We start from the raw sequence: 26950 nt of genomic DNA, 5'->3' as shown, positions 1-26950 counted from the left end.
TTTATTTTGTTAGATTATTCGTTGGAGAGTCTGACTGCATCCTGAGCTCAATTGGACATCAAGTGATAAATGAAATCGCTTCATGTTGAGATTGATTTTTTTTTTTTTTTTTCCCTCCCACATAGGTTATCACATATTTTTTTTGCCCCACATCACCTGCTCAGGGGTGAACGATGGCTGCCTGGTCCAGAGGAATCTTTAAGGAGGAGGGTGTAGTTCTGCTCTGCTGAATTGATGGCCTGGCCAGACAAAGTCATGTCATCAGAAGGTGATTGCTTGGGGAGCTTGTCCATCAAAGGGTCGTGAAAATGTCACTTCCCTCATTGATTTATTAATTTATTAAAGAGTGTTTTCTTTTTCTACAATTCCAAACAAGTGAAAATATATAACAGATAAGCATTAACTTGTAATGACTCACATTTCACGTTTGATGAACTCGTCCACTGAACTTTTAGAACTTTGCATGCTACAACTGCACAAAATCTAATGGCGAAGCGGTGGGAGTTGCCGTCACAGAGTGATAGTTAGAAGCTTGAAGTGTTCTGAAGTGGATTTGACAAAGAAAGAAAAGGATGCTGTCCAATTTGAGGAGTGCAACTTTCACTGATAAAAAAGAGGAAAGGTCAGAGACTCCTCAGTTTAGGAGCAACTTAGCTAGCTGACGTTAGCAGCAACAAGTAAGTAACATTTCAGCAGGTGAAGGAGCTGACGTACAGTGATAGTCTTTAAGTAGCTGACAAACCTTCCCAAGTAGGTGTACTAGCTAGCGTGAGCCGCAGCAATTAGCTAATGACCCAACAGGCGTAATATTGCTAGCTAATGTTAGCAGCAACAAGTAACCAACACTTCAACAGGTGAAGGTGCTGACGTTAGCAGTCTCCAAATAGCTGATGAACCTACATGAGTAGGTGTGCGAGCTAACATGAGCAGCAAAAAGTAACTGACGTAATAACAGGTCTAGGGTTTGCTAGCTAGCATTGGCAGCAACAAGTAGCTGGTGACACAACAGGTACAAGTGTGCTAGCTAATGCTGGCAGCAACAGGGAGCTGACAACAGGTGTACCTGTGCTAGCTAATGCTAGCAGCAACTATTATCTAACGTCTTGACAGGTGTACGTTAGCTAGCTAAAGTTGACAACCCCAAGTAGTTTTTAGTCTTTGCCCTGGGCCTCCAAATCACCAAAACCACCTCTGAGGCCAAAGACTATCAGGATCCGCAGGCGAGTAGAGCTGAAATGATGAGTGGATTGTCATAAAATCCATGTATATGTTTTGATGAGCTTTAAATTTAATTGAGATTCGGTTTGAGACGTCGGAAAGAAAAATGTATGATCCATCAAACATCTGATGGCTCCCAATGCTTCTTTTGTTTTTCATTGAATAATGGAAATTTTGGGATCTTTTTCAGATATTTTATTGCTATAAAAAGTATTTTTTATTAAATTTCATGATGAATATTGAGAATTTAATCTTTTGAAATGAGCAGTGAGTGTCATTTTCATCTTCCTTGGAGCATGTCTGTGAGTAGGACTACTGAAGAAATATTGAGGAGGAAAGTACTGGGATGAAATACACCAGGTGCTCTTTTAATATTCTTTTAAGAAACGCATTGAAATATGTTATTATAACGCGCTGCTTCTGTACAATTATTCTTCTGCTACTGTCAGCACACATTTAATAAAATAAAATCACAATGAATGAGGGCACCGAGTCTCTGTGGTACCATAACAGGTTTTTCAGGCCCTTTTTTTCTCTTTGGAGCCCGTAAGTATACAAGATAATATGTTAAATTAATTTTGAACATTCTTACCAAAAAAAAAAAAGTTATGAAAATATAAATATATCCAGTGAGGAAGCCAATGAATGATTGACTTCTGTTCGATGGGAAACGAACGAACTCTCTGACCTCCGCATCTGTCAACTCGTCTGACGTCATGGGAGCGCACAGTCGAGGGGAAGCGCACTGAGGTGCTTTGCGCCACAATACCTTTCCCGGTCGTCCTTCCACATGCGAAAAATAAGACCGAAAAAAACAAAACAAAACAATAAAGTCCAGTACAAAGACGTGTCTCTCGACTCTACATTAAACAGTACCGTGTCCCTTTAAAACCGTCTGACAAAAAGCCCATATGATCCCCGAGCTCCAATCACCAATTCCTCCTGCAAAAGCAGCCTCTGCATTTTTGTCTGTCTGAATGCTACAGTAGCACGGGGGGGAAAAGATTGAGGATAAGGCACAAACTGGGGAAATGTGACAATCCAACGGTCATTTTCATGGCGACGGGAAAACTGGTGCGAAAGGAGTTATTCTGGGACTCCTTTGAGCCTCTAAACGCTGGATCAAAATGGTAGGCTACAGAGGAGCCCTACATTTTTTTTGTTTATTTTTTATTTTTTCCTGCTTCCCTTCTTGATCTCTTGCAAATTTCAACCACTTAACAGGCCGATCAAACTTACCACACTTTAGTTTCTGCACCGCTGATCTGTCATGTGTCTCTGCTTCCACGTATGTTTTTGCGGTGAAGTTTGTAACTTGCCGACATGGCATAAGTTGGAAATTGAAGCTGCTCAAAGAATGCAATGGCTACACGGATGCAGAGAAGGAGTTAAATTCTTTCATATCAGGGCGCTTCTGCAAAAGGGTCGTGACTGTGTGCGTGTGTGTGCGTGCGTGTGTGTGTGTGTGTGTGTGTGGACAGCGTGAGTGACAATGTCTGCAAGTTTCACGCATAAATTAGAGATGTCTCAATAAGTTGGGACTCAATTTAAATGTATATCAGGTGTGTTTTTGTGACAATGGCTATAACCTGGTGTTCCCTCTGCAAAGATTCTGCACACACACAGACACACACGCACGCACACACACACGCACACTGAGGTCTGGGAATAGAGGCAGATAGTGAGGCAGACAGTAAGCTCTGTCTCCAGGGTCATTTTAGGATGCCTCATTAGAAAAGCATGTGGAGCTTGATGCAGTGGTGGAGTAATCCCGGCGCATTCACATCTGGAGGCTTGGGTTAATATCTGGGTCAGGTCAGCGGGGTTAACCCTGGTGCTCGCTGGGTGGCTTCTGGTGGGAGCAAAGAGGGAAAGAGAGGTTTGATGATTGCTGTGTTTTTCCTTCTTCTTCTTCTTCTTTGCATGCACTCTAGAGAGTGAAGGAATCCCGATGATCAGAGACCGTGTTTCTTCTGAGTGTTTTGGTAAACATGCCCCAGTTAAACCCTGTAATTACTTTGTTGACTTCAAATGTGGATTAGTCAGTGCAGATTTTATTTTATCAATCCACCTTGAACTAGATTAGATTTGAAAAGATTGTTCATTTGTGTGTGTGTGTGTGTGTGTGTGTGGGCCCTCTGATGATGGCAGTTGTCAGGTCTTGAGTTGCTCCTCTATCCTCGCAGGATGCTGTGAGTTTTACGTAACTGCCTATTCAGGGCATTCCTGCCCACCCTTGACTTTGAGGCTTCACTGTCTCCGGGTGCCAAGCGAAGAACTGTCTTTAGTTCTTGTGAAAAGTGCAGCCATTCCAGAGCCTGGCAACAAAGTCCAGCAGACATCCTCGGGCCCCCAGTAGGTCACCGCTCTCCTTAGAAACTAAAACCATAGGTGCTGCTAATTTATGCCCCTGAGATTAAGAACAGTGGTCAACGGCATGCAGGCAGCAAGGTCAGACCCACTAGGCTTATGTAAGGATGATTTTGTTCCTGTTCGTTCAAATGGCACAAGTTTGTTAGCGGCCTCTTGAATGCGTTTGTTTCTGGCCTTTTACACTAATTTGACGTCTACAGCACTAAGATCACGCTCACAGGTGCCTCTGATCCCACAGCTGGATGGAAGGGTTTTAGTTTGGCTTTTACTCTCAGGCACTTGCAGATATCACACATTTTTAATGTATTTTGTGCAGATTTTGGTTGAATGCTGGACATGAGAGAGTTAGGAGGGCGTTCATGCTGATGTAACCATAGTTACTCACTCAGCTCCAAGAACTTGAACAGAGCTGAGTGTGCACGGCTTTTTCATATTCCTTGAAATTTGCTAGTACCGCTACAGTACATCTTTCTTTGTTTATTTCAATATTATAAGTTGCCGTAATTCTTAATTTTAAGAGTAGAGTTATAACACACAAAAGATTTAAAATACTTTGAAATGATACTGCTTTTCCATAAAACTATTAAAAAATAAAATTAAATCCCCAAATTATATTTTTGATATACACGTTCATAGTTTGACACGTTTGGACAGACATTCAATTTAGTTTGAGTTTTATGAGTCTGGTTAGCTTATTGTTAGCTTAGTCGTAAAAAAAAACCAAAAAAAATCCAGGGAAATTTAGCTTAGTTCAGTCCACTCCAAAGGTAACGAAAATGTATAATGCGGGTGACATCCAGCAACAAGTAATGCTTAAATTATACATAACTGAATTGTAAAAATCTCAAGTCACTGTTTTATGGAGATCATTGGTATTACTTCTTGACTGCTATGCAATCTGAGGAAGTTACTTGTCCGGGCTAATAAACAGTCAAGCTAGCAAAGAACTGGACAATCGTAAATTGAAGTCCTTATAAATTTGTTAATTTCACTTGGAGGACTGAGCAAAACTACACATGCAGACCATAATAATTTTCACTATTGCCTCATCCATCTTTCAGATGGTCATAATGTTAGCATAAACATTGCTAAACAGATGCTCATTCCCTCCCAAGAGTTGCTAAATCACTGCTAACAGAGTTACATATTATGATAAAGGTGTAGGAATTTTTAGGTATAAAAAAACAGTTGGTTATAGTGTAAGAAAAGATTGTGGTGAAGTTTTGTCAAGAGTATATTTTAAATATTGTAATTATACACTTAAATTTAAGCATTCACAATATTTACCATAAGTTATGGCTAGCGGACGATAGCATCCCTGTTTTGAGGCCTTGTTTGCATCAATACTTGTTACGACCTGTGGGATTTTCTTAACGCAAAAAAAATGCTGTTATCAATATTGTGTGTGCGTACATTTTTTTTGATAAACAAGCAGTAGACTCATGTTAAATTTTCTTCAGTATGCCGCTGAATTGTACACAATAACAACTTCCTCAACACACAGTGCAGCACTAGCCTCAAGCTGACTGGCTGTAGGCTTGTATTTAATGGACAAGTAGTGCTATGACTGTTTTCATCTAATGTTAAAGCAGAAAGTGCTAAAGTGTATTTCCAACCATTCTTTTAATTGCATATTGACTATTATTCTGATTAGTTGCATCGGATGCTCCTCCTCCACCTCCTTTTGCTCCCCGTCCTCTCTGACCTTCTCATCAAACATGTCAACTGCCTCCACACACACAAGCGCCAGAGATCCCTCTGATAAGATGCTCTGTAGAGTCTTGTGTTAGCCTCCTCTCTCTTTGTGTCACGCTATGAAAAGGATAATAAAGGTATCACAGTGTCGTCCCGTGTAACAGCCCTCGGGTATGTCTGCACCTGCTCCACATCACAATGATCTTTTGTCTCTTTAAATGTGCATCTTTCACACTTTGTTCTGTATATTTCTAAGATTTTGCCTCTACCTTACACGTTTTACTTCATCATCCACACGTTATGGTGCCACAGGTATTTGGCGTCACATCCCTGTGATGAATTCATGCACAGCAGGCAAGTGTGCGCTCACGTCGTGGCTTGGGAACAGTGTGTTATGACTCCAGCAGAGCGCTGATGTGTGAAGCGTAGTAACGTGTGTGTTTGAGGAGGAGATGCCAGCACCATGGGCCTCTCTCTTGGCCGGGCTTCCTGACTCAGCGCTTCCTTTCTCAGCTCATTGGCCCAGACACAAACTTCCTGGCAGAGCTTCAGTGTGGACGCTCTAACCTCATCGCTGCCCCCCCCCCCCCCCCCAACCTACCACCAACCCCCACCACACTCGCCTTAAGGCAGCTCCTTTGATTATCCTACTCCTCGTCATCTCAGCTCCTGAAGGTTGGCACTTGATGTCTTCCTTCAACATTACTCCTGACAGGGCACCACACACACACACACACACACACACACACACACACACAGAGTCACACCCATCTTTGCCAACCTGATAAAACACTGAAGTCCAGTTTGTTCACAAATCCTGCAGCTGAGGTAATCCCGCTCACGCTGTCAAATTTGAATGTACTGTATGTCGCCAAGATGCTGCTCATGCTGCGTTCTCATCCTTATTTTTGTTTGTGCATCCCAATTTCATGCTCGGATGAGCTCGTATCAGTTGTAGATTGGCTTGTCACCTGTGGTTGAATTAACATATAGATGGAAATGTATTTAAATCTAGCGGCGTGGCTTCACCGGGGCAAGGCTGGCCAGGTCCAAACTGAGATTATAGGACAGAGGAAAGCCTTGTCTTCACAGCGTGGAGGGGAGATTGGATGTCTGGGATTAGAGCAGCACTAATGCTGATAATATTGTCTTTATTAATTGCAGCCAGCAGTGAATGCTGCGGTTAAGTAAGCTAAATGTTTTAATAGGCTGCAGGGAATAAAATAATTAGCTAAAGTGGTGGAAAGAGAAAACTGAGTAACCAGCAGCATATAATGATTTAGTTGTTGTTGTTTTTTTCAATCCAGCTGTATGTTTTACCTGAGAGCTAATTTTAAATGTTAAGGTGGTTCTGGTTGTTGTGCATTTATCAGAATTTAACCTGGATTCAACAATTACTTTGATTATTGATTCCCCTGCAGGATACTATCTCAGATTTAAGTGTTTTCTCAAAGGCAGTCAGACATAGCAGACTAAAAACATTTGCCAAACCTGCACCAGACCATTGTTGATGAAGGTGTGAGGCTACACAAAGCGACAGCTGTAGTTTTAAATAATCACGTCCAAAATCCTTCTTTCACACTCCCCATAATTCACTTTGTTGGTCTTTCATTGGATCAGCCCTCATTGGTAAACACCCTCATCTTTCGAACTCAGTGTCCCTTGACTTTGTAACTTTCTGGAGCTTTTTTATCTACACCTAGGAGGCAGTTTCTCAGACTTGATGAATCTCTGTACTTTCACAAACTGAGTAGATCTTCTCTTGATTAGTAAACATCTTCGAATGCAACTAAACCGCCAATTTAGTCGCTGTATTGTTCGTGAGAATGGTACGAACCATCCATCACATACTAACCGGCACCCCAAGTCCAGGCGCCACACAGTTGTTAGGTTTGAAAATTCCGACTCTCTCGTCAGTAATTTCCTTTTCTCATGCATCATGGGTCTATGGGATTATATAATCCCACATCCTAATACCACGAAATGTAACTCTCAACCTTGACACTATTATAATCCAACAAACCCTGCCATCCTAGTGAGTATTTAACTTGAATGTGTCTGTGCATGTGACCAGTACAACATGTGACCTCACTTGTGAGCGTGCAACATTGATTTTTATCACTATGTTTTTATCATGGCGCTGTAATAATCACTGCCGGGCTTGTTAAAAGCTTCTCACTTGTGCTATTGGCTGTTGGGTGCATAGAATTGTGTTCAGCAGTGTCATCGCACTGTAAATCTCCTGTTTATTTCCTGTTTAGTAATGTGGCTTAATGCATGATTATATTGCAGGTGTGTGTGTGTGTGTGTGTGTGTGTGTGTGTGTGTGTGTGTGTGTGTGTGTGTGTGTGTGTGTGTGTGTGTGTGTGTGCAGGCACTCGAGGGTGGATGTGCTGCTACTGTATATGATTCTTCACCCTCAAGGTCAGTTCCAGGTCTCCGTACTGATTGGATTTAGAGGCAGACAGGGGACAGAGGAGAAATCTTTCACCAGACACAAATACTGAAAGTACTTGGCAGACTGCTCTCCAAGCATGCCAGTCTTGTCCTACGGGTAGCCTGGACCCCATAACACCCCCGAGGATTAAGCCATTTGTCACCCAAAGAATCAGAATTCACCTCTGTGGCTCGACTCAACCTGTCTGTGGTTTGGCGTCAGCAGCAGGGAGGGTCTGGTGAGCACAGAGGACATAGTGTCAGTCATTATCCTGATGACTTTTTAATGGCTGTCTGATTGGACGCCGCCTAAAGTGACATGTCCTTGTCCTGTCCTGTCAGTTGTGTTTGCACAAGAGCCGATCCATTTCCCGCCAAGTAAAAAGCAAAAGCACCACTGTGAAACACGCTGCTTGTAACTGGGTGATCTCGGAGAGAATTTGTATTCGAGCCTGTCACGCATACTCCTCTCGCGTCTGCGCTGATGATGACTCAGGGATATGTGTGTGTGTGCGTGTGAGAGAGAGAGAGAGGGAGAGAGAGAGAGAGAGAGACAGACAGAGAGAAAGAGAGTGTGAGAGAGAGAGAAAGAGAGTGAGGATGGGTGCTTCTCTCCTACCATCTCCATACCAGTGAGTGAGATGAGGCTTGACGTGGTGCCCAGTCGCCTTCCTCCGGGTGTCAGTCACGTCGAGCCCCCTGCCTGGCCCCTCAGCAGGAGGCCTGCTTCGCTGTGACGATAGCTGCTGAGTGCGCTCTTTACTCTAGGTTTGTGTGCTCTGAGGGTGAAGCAGCAGAATCCCAGCCCCTAATCCAGCTGGGTGACATGAGGGCAGGGTCACGAGTTCATGAGAAGGCTCTAGCCGTATCTGTGGATGGTTGGGTGTTCTCCTTTTGTCTCCAGGTGGTCAGTTCCTAGTACAATGACATCACTGTGCATGTGGGAGTGTCACCTGTTTTAATTATTCATTTAATGAGAAGATTGTGGGCTGAAAGAATACTAGAAGTGGAGTTATGTCCAGTTGTGTTGAGGGAGATGCTCTGCGATACAGTTGAGATGAAAAATAGACTCGACCTGTAATTTGAATGGGTTTTCGAAACAATCTTTGGATCATATGGAGGCGGAAGCAACTAATAATATGATAATATCATCATAAATAATACTATAAAACTGACTAATATTATTTTTATGTTCTATGCCACTGACCTTGAAATTTGACCACCAGAATTTTTTTACTACATCCTTGAGTCCAATTTGAAATTTGCGCCAAATTTGAAGAAATTACCTCAAGGTGTACCGCTAATAGCAACAGCTGTTCGTGGGTTACACCTGTCGTAGAATCTGGAGTTACGGTACATAACTAATGATCAATCAGTCAGTCGGTTAATTGAGCTGTCCACAAATTGCATTCATCTCTATTCTGAGCACGAGGTACAAACTATGAATTGACTAAATCAGAAAATGTGTTTGTTCATTATTTTTAAGTTAAAAGTTTGAATTATTTCATTATTGTACATTTTCTAGTTTTTCAAATGTGAGGATATTCCTGTTGGTTGTAGACCATAAATGGTCAAACAGTACATTTGACTTTTGTTTTACCATATTTATAATACTCAGCTGATTAACCGATTCATTTAAAAAAGTCATGGACACTAAAGTTTGCACGCAAATGATAGATTATGAAATGATGTGGGAAAAAAATTACGCAATGTAATCAAAACATTTTACAACTTTCTTCATTCAGTTAATATAAGTGATCTGACAGGAGTCTGAACTTTACCAGATATGGACTCTTTTTAAAATAACTTGAAAAATGCTTTACGCAGGGCAAATAACATAAATTACAAGATAAACTGCAAGAAAAAATAAATAGATACGATAAGGCAAGGCAAGGTATAAATCTTTTAAAGCATTGACAAAAAAAATGAAAAAATAACCATTAAGAAAAACAATTCTCAAAGAGTGAGTTACAGTGAATTGATTTCCAAATGGAGTCGCGACAGAATAGAACAAATCTCAACACATTTGATGTGTCATACGGCCGTGTTTGCTTCTTGTTGTAACAGTTTCGACTGAATGATTGTTTTAGTTTAATATGTCTCTCCTTGCTGTAAAGTGAGTTTGCCATCCAAAACAACCCAGTAAAATCAATCCGTAGAACAGTGTGAGACTCCTTGAGACCTGAATCCTCACAATAATCCGCAGGAATATACAGTTACGTTCCATATTCCAGCTGGAATCTGATGCACTCGTTTGATATTGTGATGCAGGAGGACCCTGAGTAGACTCTGAGCAGGCTGGCGGTAGACAGTTCTGTCCAGTGGGACTCCCTCCTGCATGCAGGCAACCTGCCCTCCCCGGCACTATTGATGTGTCCGTGACTCTGGGCCGGCTAATGGTTCTTTCTGTTCACCGGTCAGCAAGCAAACAGCACAGTCAAGGTAGACACTCGTAAATCTGCTGTGCTACAAGGTATGTACCGCAATAATAAAACATGTGGGCAGCTGATTCACAACACAAGAATAAACATATAAGACATTGTGTACTTCAACTCACTCAAGATTTACATGCCCTGTCCTAACAGGAAGCCATAGTTATTATTTTTAAAGCCTCCACTATATTACAGAGAACTGACAGGGGAACTTTTAAAATGGCAGCTCTGTGGAGGTCACACTGAGGCAGATGCAGACTTTACAGAGTAATAAATCTAGCGCCGAGGTGTGGGAGAGAAAGGCCATTCTCACCCCTGAAATTCCAATAAGAAAGAGGGATTCCACTTTTAAAATGCTCAAACTCTAGCTGTGAGCTAACAGGACCGTAACGTCGATGCCACCATGCTCTTTTCGTTAGCGTGTCAATCATGTTCACCACTCTACTTTAGCATGCCAAGATTTGCAGTTTACCACAAAACACAAATTTTAACAGAGGAAGGTGAGCCTGTCAGTTTTTTAGATATTTAAAATTGCTTTAGTGTTACTTTTATAGCTATGTGTTAATATCAGTGGTGCTAGCTCAAGTTTGCTAAGCTATCCGGCTACAACTTGAATTTTCTTGTTGTTTTGTTCGAATATAACCTCTCTCGTTATGTTGTATTTGATCACAACAGGTAGCTGTAAGCTCTAACAACACATCGCTCACTCCCTACGTAGCAACAGACGACTTTAGCAACTAGCTGGTAAGCACAGCATAACATTTAGTAGCCAAGCTAAAGAAGCTAACAACAAAAGAGACCAAAAACTGTTAGTTAATGCAGTTTTAAAGCATCATTGTGAAGTTTTGATTGTTTGAAAAATTATAACATGATATGAAATGAAACATTAGAATTTTACAAGAATGGATAGAGAACAGAAATATTTTTTTTTTAATTCAGTACAACAGTTGTGTGTGCATTAACAGGCAGCTTCCTCCGTTAATGTCCCATTCTTCCTCCTTTCACCTCTTTCAAGATTTCTGTGCTGAAAATTCCGAGCTAGCTTCCAGTACCTGAAAGCGGTTTCAAGTTTTGTTCGGTAAAGCTACATAGTGCAGGAAACAGACATGCGGAGCTCAAAGGAAACGTTAAAGAGGCACCGTTCTGCCTATCACAAGCCAGTGTCCCATCAAAATGATGTTCAAAGTGTTAGTTTAAGCTTGAAGTGCTGCGTAACGTTGCATCACGTCAAGGACAAATTGCGCAACAGCAAAGAGATAAAGTTGTTGCTGGACTGAAAGACATCAAGCTTGAGAGGGGCTCACAGTTGTGCTTGTTAAATGATGAAAGCATTTGCCTGGACAGCTTTGAGTGAAGCCTGTTTAAGCGATAACCTCCTGTTGGTGATGAAATGTGACACCATCCATTGGATTGATTGAACAGTTTTCAAGCATGATTCTGGATAAAAACAGTGAAGTAAAAAAACATCTACTTTTTTAAAACTTTTTCTTTAACGCACTACAAAATGCAAAAATTGAATTATTTTTGTAGCGGAATTATTTTTTTCCCCAGTACATCACTTGCTACACAAAGGAATACTATTTCTGTTTGAGCAGCCATATGCCTGCAAGTAAATTGATTTGCATAGTTCTCTAAATACTATAATTGTATAATATTGAAGTCATTCTTTCACTCTTACGCTCTCTAATTCAGAGCAGCTGGAGTGGAGTTTTAAAGAGTTTGTTTTTTTGTTTTTTTCCTGTGACGCTAGTGTAGCTTAGTGGTGTCTACCAGTTGTGCTTTTTGTTTGTTTTTGCCTGCACTCATAATTCTCCACCATAAGCTTAGCACTAAGCACAAATGTAATCCCATAAAACATGTAAACTTTTCCAGACAGGGAAACATTGTTGGTCACATTTACTTATAGCTGCATGACTAGTTTTTAAATTAAATCCCCAAATTAAAATCATCATCATCCTGACCTGTTAGCAATGGTCTAAACATCAAAATTGAGAAGCATAACGTGATGAAAGTCATCACGTTATGCATGATTTTGGGAATGTCCTTCATTTTTACTGCTTTCATTTGTCAACATTCATCTAGTAGAATTTAATCTGACTGCTTTTTAGATTCCAGAAGACGATCGTTATCGCTAAAGTAGCATAACTTCCTGTTTGCAACTTATATTTGATCTGATTAAGGCTGTGGCATTTTGCCCTTGGGCGATGTCTGTAGCCTCGCTCTGTGAGAGATAACCCGATCTCCACTCATCTCTGGCTCCAATTTAGCAGCTGGAAACTATGAATAAATCTAACACTCCGTAATTGAATTCTTCAAACAGGCCAGATTTTCAAGGTTAGACCCGAATGCAAATCCATTTTCCAGCCCGAACAATGAAAACTCATTTTCATTGATCTTAAAGAGAAACTATCAAATTAACAGCAATGTGATTGATACCTATTGAAAGTCTACGATGTACCACATAAATGTTTGTCATAAGCTAAATTTAGCACCAATTCAATCCCTTGCTACTTTTTCTTGTCTTTGTGTGTCCCAGTTTTGCTTTCGCGCAAGTGTAAATACTGAGTCGCTCACATCTCCAGCAGCATATTTGCCCCCCCAAAAAATAGCAATAGTCTTTTTATTCAGCCTGCAAGTGATGCTTCGAATGATAAATTCCATTAATTGTTTGGAGGGTTAGTTAGTATTTATTCAGCATGGTTTCCCTAATTATTTCTCCGGACGTGTTTTGTCTTGTGCATAATTCGCGGCTCCTCGGGGACAGTGTAGTGAGTGGGTGTGCTGAGAGAGCCGGCTAATGGGGGGGAGATGGCACTGAATACAAATGCACACACCAGTCAGTCCTTGCAAAGACCAGACAGTGTGTGCGTGTGTGTGTGTCTATGTTGTGTTGTTGCGTGTGAGTGTGTGGGGGGTTTTTTTTGTACGCTGTTGCTCATTACATGCTAGTGTGTGTATATGTGTGTTTGCTCTGTTTGCTGCCATGTCCCCGCTCACATCCCGTCTGGATCGAAACCCTGCCCTTCCTGTGCTAAAATAAACCCACCTTGGGAAGTTGAAGGCCTCACACAGGGCGCTGACTGTTACACCTTTTGATTTTTCTCTGACCCGTGTTGTGCAGCGAGCATAGCGCTGGTGACTTTGCTCTGTGCAGACTGCAAATGCTAAAGCACAGAAGATGAGAACTTCTGCAAGAATATGTGCATTTTGCAATTAAGTTCAGAGTTATTCATGCGTGTATTTGTCAACTTTTTGATTAAAATCTGCCGTTTTTCAAGTACTTTTTAATTGGAACTCAAGTTATGAATTTTGTCATTTCATTAGTCACAGGAACACTAATGACCTAAGACCGTTTTTCTTTCTCTTGATGGGCTTTTATTTAAATACGCTCATGTAATCATGAAAACAAACACAACAAAACAACTTAAAGAGTTACATCACAAAGTAAGAGCATATGTAAGGACATCTGATCACCCAGCTCTTCATGTCTGATTTGGTGGTTGTGGATGGGAAGTGGTAGCATACCTCCCCCATACGTCATCGAATAGATAGGGGTCAGGATCTTGGTTCGTCCAGAAGTACCCTTCCTCATCCTTCCCTTCTGCCGTGATTAGTAGCAGCAGCCGTTCTTGTAGTCGTCAACAAACGTTTTGTCCTATTGGCCAAAGTTCCAATGAAGCTTTTGAGATGAGATCGCTGCTCCCACTCAGGAAAGTAGTTCCAACTATGTGCCTGATTAAAAAATTACGACGTTTCACCCATTTGAATTATTTCATAACCCTGCATCTATTAAAGAATGCAAGCTCTTTTGGGGAGAAAGAGTGTTTGATGAATTGGAGTATGCTAACAGCTACCGTCTACCACCATTTATTTTGTTTAGCTAACTAGCCATCAGCTAGTCTCAGTGGGTCTCAGTGCCCTAATGCACACACACAGGAGAGACGGGTATCTTGTGGAAGCACCTGAAATTACAGAGACATAAGGCTTGGCATTTATGGAATAATGTTTCATTTCAATCACCAAACATTAGCAGATGGAGGGAGCAATACTGCCACAAAGTCTACTTAGTGGCTGTTTAAAAGCTTTCAATCATATGACACCATTTTCCTCAGGAAGTGTGTCCTGTGTTTTTTTTATTGGCACTTTAAAGATGTCTCGTCCATGTTGATCATCCACAAAGATCGTTTGATGTGACTGAAAGCTCCAAGCAGCTACTAAATGGACTGTGTAATCAGATGTTATCAGGATCGAGGAATGCTGAGATGTCCGTGATGATAATCCTGTCCTCTGTCTGTCCTCCTCCTCAGCTCATAGTGGAGAAGACCACAGACTTCCCCTCTGCTGAGTTCTCTCTGGTGGAGGATGTGGCTCTGCACTTCACCTGTTTGATGGACAGGCTGAACGAGCAGCGCCTCTTCCAGCCTGATTTGTGCGACGTTGACATCGTTCTGGTGCGTCAACATAGCACCTTCCCGGCCCACAAAGGTGTGCTGGCAGCTTACAGCCCATTTTTCCATTCCCTCTTCGCCCAAAGCAAACAGCTGCGACGGGTGGACCTGTCGCTGGATGCTCTGACGTCACAAGGCCTGCAGCAAATCCTCAACTTTATTTACACTTCCAAACTGCTGGTGAGCAGCCGCACTGTCCGCGACGTCTTGAATGCTGCTACCCTGCTTCAGATGAGTGACATCGCAGCTTCCTGTCGCGACCTCATCAGCAGCCACTCGCTGAGAGCCACCTGCACAGATATGGCCAATCAAGAAGGGCTCAGCGGCAGTGACCCAGCTGTTGTAGCGATGCCCCCCAGCCAGCTTTACCGGGAGATAAAACAGGAGTCAGAGCTGGGCAGGGTGTATACACGGGAGGGTAACAGCCCATTTTCTGTCAGAGTGGAAGAGGTTGGCAAAGCTTCCCAGCAAAAGCAGTACTATCAGAATGAAGAGGGGTCAGGGGGCGGGGCCGGCACTGGTGTGGCTGCTTTGTGCAAAGTCGAGGGCAGTGGGGAGGAGTCAAAGTCAACGGAGGGCCACACCTCCTTCAACAGAGACCAGATCATTGTTGAAGTCAATCTCAACAACCAGACCCTCAATGTGTCAAAGGGGTCAGAGGGCAAATCAGCAAGTGCAACAGAGACAGCCGCTATGTTTGGTGGTTGCCGTGACAACGAGAGAGATTCAGAGGATGATGAGGAGAATGAGGCAGAGAATGACGATGTAGGTAGAGAAGAGTGTGATGATGACCTGAAGAGAGGAGACATAATGGGGCAGAGCAGCGACGGGGAAGATGAAGATGAGGAAGAAGAGGAGAATACCCTCAGCATTCCAGGTTTGGAGCAGCCAGCCATGATGGAGCGACCTCGCCGGGGCACCAGGGCGTTGGCCATGGCCGTCACAACTGCCTCCATGCGGCAGACGCTCGCAGAAGCCACCCTGGCTAACCAACGCCTGGGAGGGAAGAGGACGCTGGACACAGAGGGCGTGGGCCAGAAAGTGAGGCTGGAGGAGAAGCAGCATTTCTCGTGTAAGAAATGTCCTCGCGTCTTTAACAACCGCTGGTACCTGGAAAAGCACATGAACGTCACTCACAACCGCATGCAGATCTGCAATAACTGCGGAAAACGGTTCCTGCTGGAGAGCGAGCTGCTGCTGCACCAACAGACCGACTGTGAGAAGAGCATCCAGGTACAATCCAGACAGGAAGAAGAATTATCTATGGCTTTAACTCGTTGAAATTAAGGGTCTTAAAAAAAAAATCTGGCTTCTTATGTCCAGTTTTTTAACAAAAGTGAGATGCAATAAGATATTTTTTTAGCAGTGAAGATGTTTTCTGCCTTGACTTTTGCCTCTCAGGATACATCTTGGGTCTCCTACACGTTGAACCGGTGGAGCTTTTGGGAGCCTGTATGCAGATTCACAGTAAATTATGATCAACCACCAAGTAATAGCAGAGTGATTAATATCAATACCAGGATCAATATTTTCTACCATTAAAAGTTGTTGGATGAGAAGTGAAGTGTGCTGAGATGGGTGAATGCCACCAAGGGGCTACTTCTACATTTTCATTATGATTGAAAAAAGCTAGAAAGTCACTCTGAATTAATATTCCATTTTAATCTATTTATTATTTTTTTCAATTATTATTATGACTGCCTGTTAATTAAAAACAACATCTAAATATTCCAGGTTTTGTAAATACTTCCAACAAGAACCTGGCACTCCTTGACGCTGCGCTGAAACCAATGACCACACTCATCCTCTTCATGTCATCGACCATCATTTTTTTCTGTTTTTATTGACTGCTCACAATATGTAATCATAATTCGGTCCTACAAAAGGTGATAAAATGAACCATTAGACCTGACATGAGGCGGCAAAGGACAGTGCTCTTGTTGCAAGGTCTTACCAAAATTAACACCGCGTATCTTATTGTTATTGCTGTAGTCATTATTATGGAAGGCACTATTATCACATTTAATATAATTTGTTTGCTAGATGCCAGAGGAACTGTGGATTATGTCACCAAATTTGGAGTTAAGGTCCTTTTTAAATGAGGAATATATCTTCAGAGTTTTAATTGGGTTTTTAATTTATCTCTTGATATATGCCAATTATATGTAAAATAAGAATTTTTCAAACAACATTTCAAACATCTGATGACTCCGGGTGCACGCAGGTGTGTTTTTTAATTTTGCATGCAATGAAATGTTTTATTAGATTTTTCGGTCGCTTGATTCACTTCTGCTCTTCCCCTCAAAAAGACTTGGGTTGTTAAAAAAGTAGAGGGCTAATTTTGGTTAGCAGAAGTTGCTGGCTCCACCGCAGCTCTGTAATTTTGAACTACTTTTTCAAAGTCCGTGCATTCTTAAAATATTTAACATTATTTAGCAGAGGGCTATTCAAAACTTGCAACAAGTACCTCCCTAGCTTCGTGATTTTACCGTGAAAATGTAAAAAGGCACAAACAGGAAGCCCTATGATGTCACGGGGCCTTTATAGCCACATTCCCCCTCCAACCCCCCCCCCCCTTAAAATACATAGTCATTAAGTATATTACCATGATTTAGTCATTGATCGGTGCATGCACATTCCAACTATGTAAATATAATCCAATAGATTAAATGCTAATGATAAATCCTCAGTGCCTCTGCCATTAAACCCCTCTGCAGTGAGCAGCCGGCCTCCTGCTGTGGTTTTGAAGATCATTTGCTGCTTTAATCTGCTGACTCTAATTGCTTTCTTTGCTACAGTGCACGCTCAAGTACCGCTACAAGCACACACACCTGGATGTGTTCATGTGTTTGTTAAGACTGTTCAAGTTCATACCCAAACAGCTTCCATTGCTTTTTTTTCTCTCTCTCTCTCTCTCTCTCTCTCTCTCTTTCTCTCCCGTCTCCCCCAAGTGTGTAACGTGTGGTAAGGCCTTCAAGAAGCTGTGGTCGCTACATGAGCATAACAAGATCGTCCATGGCTACGCCGAGAAGAAGTTCTCCTGCGAGATCTGTGAGAAGAAGTTCTACACCATGGCTCATGTCAGGAAGCACATGGTTGGTGAGTGGCTGCAATCCCGGCCGGTCACTTTTATTTCCGGGCGTCATTTTGGGCTTCCTTTTCTACATCTCACTGATTGTTCAGGACTTGTTTCCCTCTCCACATTTTATTGAGATAAGCGTGTTATTTCACAGCCCTCCTTTTCCTGTACATGTTGCTATTTCACCAGCAAAAGAAGTGATTGGAAAATTATTTCATCCAAGTTTCAATGCAACACTGATTTGATTTTTTTTTTTTTTTTTTTTATGCAAAGACTTTCGGGGAAAAATCTTGTCATTTGTCCTCGGCAGTGTAACTCAACATTGAAGGCATCCCAGTCTCATTTCTCCTCTTGCTACTATTTGATCAAAGTAAACTTGATATTGAACTCCATTAACTAATCGTGTGTGTGTGTGTGTGTGTGTGTGTGTGTGTGTGTGTGTGTGTGTGTGTGTGTGTGTGTGTGTGTGTGTGTGTGTAGCCCATACAAAGGACATGCCGTTCACCTGTGAGACGTGCGGGAAATCGTTCAAGCGCAGCATGTCCCTGAAGGTTCACTCCCTGCAGCATTCAGGAGAGAAACCCTTCAAGTGTGAGGTTTGAGTTCTTTTTATACACTGCTGCAGCTCACATGGAGAATTCCATTGAAAAACGGGGAGAAATATGTGGTGTTTGAAAAGCTTCTTTTTTTAATGGGATGTAATTTAGTGTGCAGATATGAATCTCTTCAATGCCTTAGTTAGTATCCAGGACGAGATGTAATGATACAAACAGGAAAGATGATTAATATTATTAACGATCACTTGAAATAGCAAGTTAAATAGTCATGATCAATTAGTCATATGGAATTTGTCTGCATTTTTCTGCCTCCGCACTCTCTGTGAATGTGACTGTAGTTTTGCTGTATTCGTGTGATGTGGAAGTATTTTATATTGACCTTCTTACATTTTCTTATGAAGGTCACATTTGCTCTTTGACCAAAATTAGGATTTAATGCATGTGAATGCAACTGTAGGTGATTAAAACTAAACCCCACAAAGAAAAACAAGCATTTTAGAAATTGTTTGCTATTCGTCTTGTGAAAAGACATGATAAAGCGTGATGCTTTGTACAAATTAGCATCACAATGTCATGACTTTCTGATTTATCTCGTCTCTTGACTTCCATTAAATAACAGCAAACTCTAAGTTGGAAACAGCAGCCTGTCTCACTTCCTGGAGACGGCCGTGGTGCATTGCATCGTACTTACTGCTGCTCGCAGTGAATCACTTTTCACATCCATTTCCTCATTTTAACCACCTCCAGGTAACGTTACAGACTCAGATACGAACTCATTAAGTTTTTATCAGACAAAACCCTCACAAGAGCCAGGTTAGCTGTCTGGAGGCTAGCAGGAGCTTCAAATATCGCATATAAACATGAATGTTATCAAGTGGTCACATTCAGTAAAGGTTTTCATGCTCAAATATGTCTGTAGGTCTAAATTTAGGGCTAAAAAAAAATAATGCGGTGTGTCAGGACAAATTTGTGCATAAAACCATTTCACGATGAGGCCTGGTCTTCTAACCTAACGCTCAGCAAGAATGCAAAGAAGTATATCACCCCAACAAAAAAACAAACAAAAAGCATTTAAAATTAGGTTTAAGTTTAAACTTAGCCACTTGTAAATAAGGGGGAGTATCAACAAGGATAGACCGTGTGATACCTGTAATACAGTTTGACTTTCAGATACAAAAACAGAGCCGTTGCTTCCTGCTAATACATTTAACATTTATCTCTGCAATCTGTCACAATGTATTTTACAGAAGCATCATTTCTCACGGCTGAGATTTGAGTTAAGTCTCAAATCTCTGAGTGACATCTGCTTTTTTAAACATTGATTTCACATAGACCTGCACTTTCTTCTAGTTCTGTTGTGAGGATTCTTTTTTTTTCTCTTCTCCTTTTTTTTTTTTTTTTTGTTGTAAAGATGTTCACTGTGTGTCATTTACAGAACTGCAGCGAGCGCTTCCAGTACAAATACCAGCTGCGTTCCCACATGAGCATCCACATCGGACACAAACAGTTCATGTGCCAGTGGTGCGGAAAGGACTTCAATATGAAGCAGTACTTCGACGAACACATGAAAACACACACTGGTGAGTCACTCTTTGCAGAGGTGATGATTTTAAAGGGTGTTGGTTTTGAAATTCATAGTTAAAATGTATCAAAGTGTCTACAAAACAGTCTTAAATTAGTTGAAACATGATGTCAAATGTGCCTCCTGATTATTATTTGGGGCTTCATGCAACTTTTTTTAATTCAGAATTCATAATTTTCAAACATTGTTGTGTATAATATGAGATTCAAGATATTTTTAAAAAATACAACAGTGTTTTTTGCCTTTGTGTCCTTCCCGTCTGTCTACAGGAGAGAAACCATACATCTGTGAGATCTGCGGGAAAAGCTTCACAAGTCGGCCCAACATGAAGCGCCACCGCCGCACCCATACCGGGGAGAAACCCTACCCCTGTGAGGTGTGCGGTCAACGCTTCCGCTTTTCAAACATGCTCAAGGCCCACAGGGAGAAGTGCTTCCACGTCAGCAACCCCCTTGTTACCGATGGCAACGACCCCCTCAGCCTGGATCAGCCTCTATCATCGCGGGCTGTGGACTCTTCTGGGCAGATCCAGCTGGGGACAGCGCTCCCTGCCACTTCTGTGACCACGCCCGCTGCTGCCTCTAGTCCCCACCCGCTCCATGGCACCCAGCTGTCTCTCCCACTGCTGCACTCCATGGGGGGGCTGCCTCCCACCCAACATTTACCCCCTCCACCTCCTCTCTTCTCTGCCGGTAGGATGAACTCCAACAACTAACTTATCTGTAGCATCAAAAGCTCTACTTATTATATTTCTTTAAGCTTTTGAGATGGATAGTGATGCACCTCAGAGACATTTCTACTGAGGGGAGGAGCTGAGTGAAGGCCTCATTTAACACATACACACCTACCACAATAATAAAAAGTTATTTTTTACTCAGAAACAATAGCTAACCTCAGAGTCCAGCCGGACGTCTCATCACTACACTTTTCCACAACCGCGCTCTGGTTTCATTTGGGATTTTCCTACCACACACACACACACACACACACACACACACACACACACACATCTCTCTGGAGCCTTGCACAACGCATTGATTGTAGCATCTTTGCAAAGTGGGAGGAGTTCCTTATATCTACGAGCGCGAAACCCACTGTGATGAGAAAGATCTTTTGTTTTTCGTTCTCTGCCAAGATGTAGCGAGTGGTTCTTGTCTGACCCAGCAATAACCAAATGCTGATTTGTCTTTGAGCATATTCATGTATACGGCGTTGCCAATAACCAAATCTTGTCCGCTCACATGTTCTAGCTAGCATTTATAATTAGTCTGGCACCTTACATTTAACTCTAGTGATATTTAAAATGTACTCCTAATTGTCACCATTTTTTAAATCGTGATAGTATGTAATTTGTGGCACGTTATGTCGGGTTTCTTTTTTTTCCGAGGACATAAGAGGAGTCGGCCGTGCAATGCAGTGAGTGGTGTTTGTGACAGTATATGTGTGTGTGTGTGTGTGTGTGTGTGTGTGTGTGTGTGTGTGTGTGTGTGAGAGAGAGAGAGAAAGAGAGAGAGATCTAAGGCAGAGATGAGTAAAAGTGCTGTGGGAGATGAGATCGACACTCCATCTAATGCTTGAGCTTCCCGAATTCAGGAGATGTGTTGACTCTCATTTGCTTACATTAAGCAAGTGCTCTTATCTCCTGTAGATCTGGCTTTGAGACAATATCGCACTTTTTTTTCCTGTAACTTGTTAGTAAAACCTGATGTACTCAACCCTAAATAGGTTTTAATCTAATGTTCATGTTACAGTTCATTTCCTGACAAAGCCCAATATGTATAATTAGCGTAGGATTATAAATATTCAAAACATTGTGTCGCTGAGTTGTGCACCTTTCATCTAGATGTGATTCATAGTATAAGATATTATATTCCAATGCCTAAATCTCTTCAAGAGCGCTGTTGGTGATTACGTTTGGCACAACAGAGCTCACCGCTAAAAGGGCTCCTTACTGTTACATCACTATTAATAGATAGTTTTTGTATCTTTATTTTTCTTAATCAAAGTTGGGTATGTGCAGTATGTAATAACTGTCAAAAAATTGTGGCTGTATGTGCACTTTTGACATTTAGTTTGTCCTAAATCGACTGCAGAGGAACCAAAATGAATTCCAAGTAGTTGAAATATCGTAATGCATTCATTTAATATTTTGGGAATTGTTTTCTCGCCAAGAGTTGCATGAGAAGGTGGAAATCACACCAATATGTGTCTGGTAAATGTGAAGCTACAGTCGGTTATTTTAGCTTAGGATAAAAGTATGAATCTCAAAAAATTTTCATTTAAAGAAATTGTAGTTGCATTTGCAGTATTCTGGACTGTAGGACCTGAGTGTCAGTGGCGACATTCCTGGAGCTTTTCATAGGCTAACTGTATGTATTAGCATGCTAGCTTGGTTCAGCTAGAGAAGTTCTTACTCTGCCAGAGAGTGAAAGAGATGCTAGTAAACTATTACGAAGTTCAAACAGACAAAGAAAATAATACAATCTAGAAGTGTGAACTGACTAACGTCTCACAGGTGTCATTTTTTTGAGGTTTCTGGGAAAGGAAGTCCAAAAACACAGCTGCAGTTACTGCTGATACTGCTACTGATGCGGCCAAATAAAAACCTACAACTTAAACACCAAAAAACAGTTACATAGTCATTATGATATCATGTGTAGGTTTGTGCACTTTTGTTTGAAACCTCCAATTATTTATTGGAGGATTTTGTCAGAATGTTGAGGTAATTCGCTAGCTAGCTAGCGTAATTAGCGAAGTGCATCTGCAGTTCATTTTAATGTAACTTTATTTGGCACGCTATTTTTGGCTTGCTAGAGGCAAGCTTAAATGTAGCTTACTCACCACCTCAGATGTCTCTGAGTAGAGCTGAAATAAAAGTTTATCAAATAAAAAGGCACTGAAAAGGTCAACAAGTTGAAATCATCGAAAAAAGTCAAAACATTTCCTGATATCCATCGATAAACATTGTTAAATCCTCTGTGATATACCGCCAAACCTCAGGAGTTATGTACATGTTCACGTTCTACCGTGAAGGCTGTCGACCCCTACAGGCCACTCTTGGTATTGACAGTGGTCAATGAAGTTTCCGTTGAAAGGTCAGAGACATACAAGTCTGTTTACTACTATAGCAATAACGCTAACAAGGTGTTCTGTGCAATCTTCTGTGCCAAAACCTCTCACATAAACAAGCACGGCTGTTTGGACTTTAGAGACCAACCTGGCCTCTGTATTTCCGTCCACATCATGAGACATGTTGCCATGACACTTTCAAATCCTCTGTTTGTCACTTCACACAGGTGCAGTGAGAAAAAAGAAGAAAAAATAGGCATGGACCTTCGGGAATTAGCTCCTCTTCAAATGTAAAAATGCCTGAAACTGGCCGACCAATATTTGTGACATGTAAGAAATGTTATTCAAACATTTGACTGGCAGCTGCTGATCCCCCCTCGTATACGCTGCACACCAAACCAGGCCTGACCAAGTTGACATTTGACTGACAGGTCAGGAACAAGCTCAGATTCACTTAAACTCACCAATCAAAAGGTTTTTGCACGTATGGAACCTGGTGGGTGCCTCGAGGCTGTTTTTAAGGGGGCTATTTTTCCGTTAGGGTCCAGTCTATGCTAAGCTAACTGGCTGCAGCTGTACATTGAACAGACATATGAAATTGGACTCCCTCTGCAACTGCCTGCAAGAAAGTAAAGGCTCCCAAAATACTGATGTTCTTTTGAATGTGCCATTTAAATTTCTTATCCAAAAAAGATCAATGCACTCCCATTTACGATCTATCGATAGCCTATTAGTAGCGTAGCACTAACCTGTAAATATCGTTACAATATACATGTCTCTTCATCGTGATTCGTTCCACATGTTTACATTCAGAAAGTCAGTTGAATGTTCCCCCCATGTGTGTCTTGGCTGGTACTGCCAAAAGTTGGAAAATTAGTGGATAAGCTTTTGTTAACGTAATAAGCTGTTTATTGTTTATTTAAAAGACAAAGCACCTTGGTGTAGTTCTACCCCACTCACCCTAACCCCCCCCATATCTTAAACAACCATGGTGACATGGTGTGGGCCGTATTTGAAAATGGTACGTTTTCTTCTTGTGACATGTGTCCAACATGTGTTTTTGTACTTTGATTTGCTGCTTTTGTACAGGGTCCAGTCTGAGACTGCCCGTTAAATGACATGTCTGCAGCTATTTAACTTATTATGGCTGTGATGAAGTCAATTTAGTCTTTTAGAATCAGCTGATTTTTTTAAAACCTAAACGTTTTGAGCAGTTTGGGGGCGTAGACTAGTTGTACACATTTTCTAACCGTCGAGTTCACTGTGGTCGATCGTGACGAACACAGAGAGGAATTAGAAGGGCAGTAGAGAGCACCACTCTTCTATTAAAATGCAAATCTGAAACTGAAATCATCATATGTATCTTAATTTATTCATAAAATGAATGAAAGGTGACAGTTGCATGTTAAAAGCCTAATTCGTACATTGATTTCAGTAAAATTCATCCACGGGAACACTAGTTTTGTCCGCTGTGTTCAAACGTCTTTCAAGCCCTGCGCTAAATACTAAATATTACTGGATATTATCACTATAAATATGCCAGATGTGCTTTCCTAAAGGTCAATTTCCTGTGAAATGTATAAAAAGTTACCCCCAACTTCCTTCAGTTCTTCTTTGCTCCACCTTTCCACCAAATTCCATGAAAATCAGCCTGGATGTTTTAGTGTCATCATTTTAACAAATGAAGAAACCACAAACACAACCTCTGTTGAGGTAATGACAACAACCTGTCAGTGTCACACAAATGACTGTTGCTCTCTTGTGGCAACTTTAGTAAACTGCACTCATTTCCTGCACTTAAAAAGGAGAGAAAAGCCTTCATTTGATGATAGATTTTGTCTTTCATTTTAGGTCTCTGGTTATTATAAAAGAAGCCCATGTTACTTTAGGATTATAAGAAATAATCCCACTTCACTTAAAAGCACTAGCCCAAGAGAACGTACTGTGGTTCTAGTTAGTGATGCGTTGTTTTTGCCTTATACTTGGGGGGAAGTGAATGTTTGTGTTGGGATATTGATCGTAGAGATGATGGTAACGCTGGAGGAGGAATAGTAGTTCATGCTACTGATTTATGCACTTTCAATTTACCACAAAAGCCCAGATAAAAAAACAAGAGGAAACATTAAGCACTGGTAAAAATAAGTTGTAACATTTCCAGAAAAATGTTATATTTTACAAATAAATCAAAAGTTGTGGTCTGTAGTTGGCAGATCTGGACGCCGCCTGTGTTTTTGCCTCCTCGAATAACTTTCATTAGCTGTGGCGTGGCACCCTGAACATGTAGGTGTTGCGTCCCTTATGTTCGATTCCTGCACTGTGCTGCTCTTTAACAAGTATTTATGACTCCCGCTCGAGGGCCAGTCCAGCTACGGCCGCGTGATTTATCGTTATATATTCCAATCACAGTCCTAATTAGGAAGGAATTGGGTTGAAGTCGCTCCATACGGGGTTCAATATGTCACTGTTCTAAAGGAACCTATTAGTGATTGATTAATTCAGACTTATTAATCATTGTGAGCACTTTATAGTCCAATTCTGCTCGTGTTGTTTTGTTTGATACAAGTTGGAAGATGCTGATCTCTCTTTTTTTTAACCTGACTTATATTTCAGGCGAATATAGAAAATAGATTTATCGTTGGCAGTAATCTAAAGCAGTATTTAGACCATATTTACAAAAATTATTCCTACGCAGATCAAAATATGATACTGGAAATCTGCGGACAGCAAAATGTATCCTATAACTAAAGGATATTATTATGTTACGTGATGAGCCTGCATTATAGAGATGAAGATAAAGATTTATTGTTCCTAAAAATATTGCTGTACAAATCATCATTTACCATAATTAAGCCAATAAAGCAGTAATGTAAAAAAACCACATATATACTGAAAAAATAAACCCAAATTATTTGCGTGATATGACAGAACACAATATATTGCTCATGGAACTGCATTTCAAAGAGGTTCAGTTAGTAAACTGGCCCTGTAGAAGGCAGGATGAGCTAAGTGTTATTAGTATGGTGTTATTTAGTGAAACAGATCAGTCACCATTTTGAAGTGTAATGTTTTAATAAAATGAAATGGCAGTAAAAGTAGAGATTCTAGTGTATGTGTGTGTGTGCGCGTGTGTTTGAGAGAGAGAGAGAGAGAGAGAGTGAGGGGACATTTTGCACAGTTCTTATATTCTAGGCAGGTATGTCTAATAATTAGCCAAATTCTCCTTTACTGAGGCTAGCAGCCAAAGGCTTATTAGATCAGGCAAAGGTGGACCTGCCCTTGTCCTTAAATAAAGGTTTGCCTGTGATTAAGTGGGTGTCGAGCCGCCACAGTGGCTGGGCTTTCTGCATTGCACCCGAGGCAAATGTTTGTCACATGATGAAGCATTGAGAATGGAAATGAGCTGTTTTGAGATTGAGTGTCTCCTCTGAGACTTTTTTTTGGGGGGGGGGGTTAAATAGCTGCTAGCATCGAAAGTTTTGTACCCAAAAGGAACTGATTTTGTGGGCCTATTGATGTTATTGTAGAAGCAATGAAAGAAACATGAGTTTGTTTGTTTTATAAAGAGTGGAGGAGAATTTTTGTATCTGCCCTCTTTTTGGGGGCTAAAACGAGTGTTGTTGGTTATTTTGCATGTTTAGCTAACTTTTGTTCAATCCAGTTTTTGGGCAAAGAAATGTGACAATAACCAGGCACCAATAATTCTGAGCTAGATTCTTCACGTACCCTCGACATTTCCCATACTTACTCATACTTCAGCTGTGTTTAAGAGATCATAACGTGTACTGTTACTTACTGATCCTCTACTTTATAATGTAAACACTATGTCTTAGTTAACTGGTGTACAAAAACCATGTGTAGGCAGTAGTTGTCCAGTTCAGCTATATTACAATACTAAAACAGTACAAGGACAATAGTGTCTAGAGGTGCTAATAACATTAGACTGTATTTTCTGTCTTTTATTGTATTATTGACTAGTGTGTACTGTCTGTATCACAGCAGAGCATAATGAAATCATTTCAATATTAAACAGTATAGATATATTATTGCACATTGGCCTGTGT

The 26950-nt window shown here is 41.2% G+C and overlaps 1 protein-coding gene across 2 annotated transcripts; it reads left to right on the top strand.

The window, feature by feature from the left end:
- The first annotated feature begins 572 nt into the window (after positions 1-572).
- On the top strand, positions 573-26930 carry zbtb47b (zinc finger and BTB domain containing 47b). 2 transcript variants are annotated; one of them, XM_086190889.1, is made up of 6 exons: positions 573-677; positions 14462-15835; positions 17554-17701; positions 18162-18277; positions 19674-19818; positions 20090-26930. In XM_086190889.1, the coding sequence occupies exons 2-6, from the start codon at positions 14543-14545 to the stop codon at positions 20533-20535; spliced, it is 2148 nt and encodes a 715-aa protein (XP_086047015.1). In that variant the 5' UTR covers positions 573-677; positions 14462-14542; the 3' UTR covers positions 20536-26930. The 2 variants fall into 2 exon arrangements, with proteins under 2 accessions (XP_086047015.1, XP_086047014.1); XM_086190888.1 differs by lacking the exon at positions 573-677 and adding an exon at positions 2185-2348.
- The last annotated feature ends 20 nt before the right edge of the window (positions 26931-26950 follow it).

This window comes from Aulostomus chinensis, chromosome 21, assembly GCF_037954235.1.
Source record: "Aulostomus chinensis isolate RoL2024-O1b breed Wild chromosome 21, RoL_Achi_v1.0, whole genome shotgun sequence".
Lineage (NCBI taxonomy): Eukaryota > Metazoa > Chordata > Actinopteri > Syngnathiformes > Aulostomidae > Aulostomus > Aulostomus chinensis.
This window is presented reverse-complemented; position numbering and strand designations above follow the sequence as displayed.

Bases quoted from the DNA above. Each gene is read 5' to 3' on its own strand.
- zbtb47b (XM_086190888.1), top strand. The intron at 15,836-17,553 runs GTACAATCCAGA...GTCTCCCCCAAG, and splicing joins ACTGTGAGAAGAGCATCCAG to TGTGTAACGTGTGGTAAGGC. The intron at 17,702-18,161 runs GTGAGTGGCTGC...GTGTGTGTGTAG, and splicing joins TGTCAGGAAGCACATGGTTG to CCCATACAAAGGACATGCCG.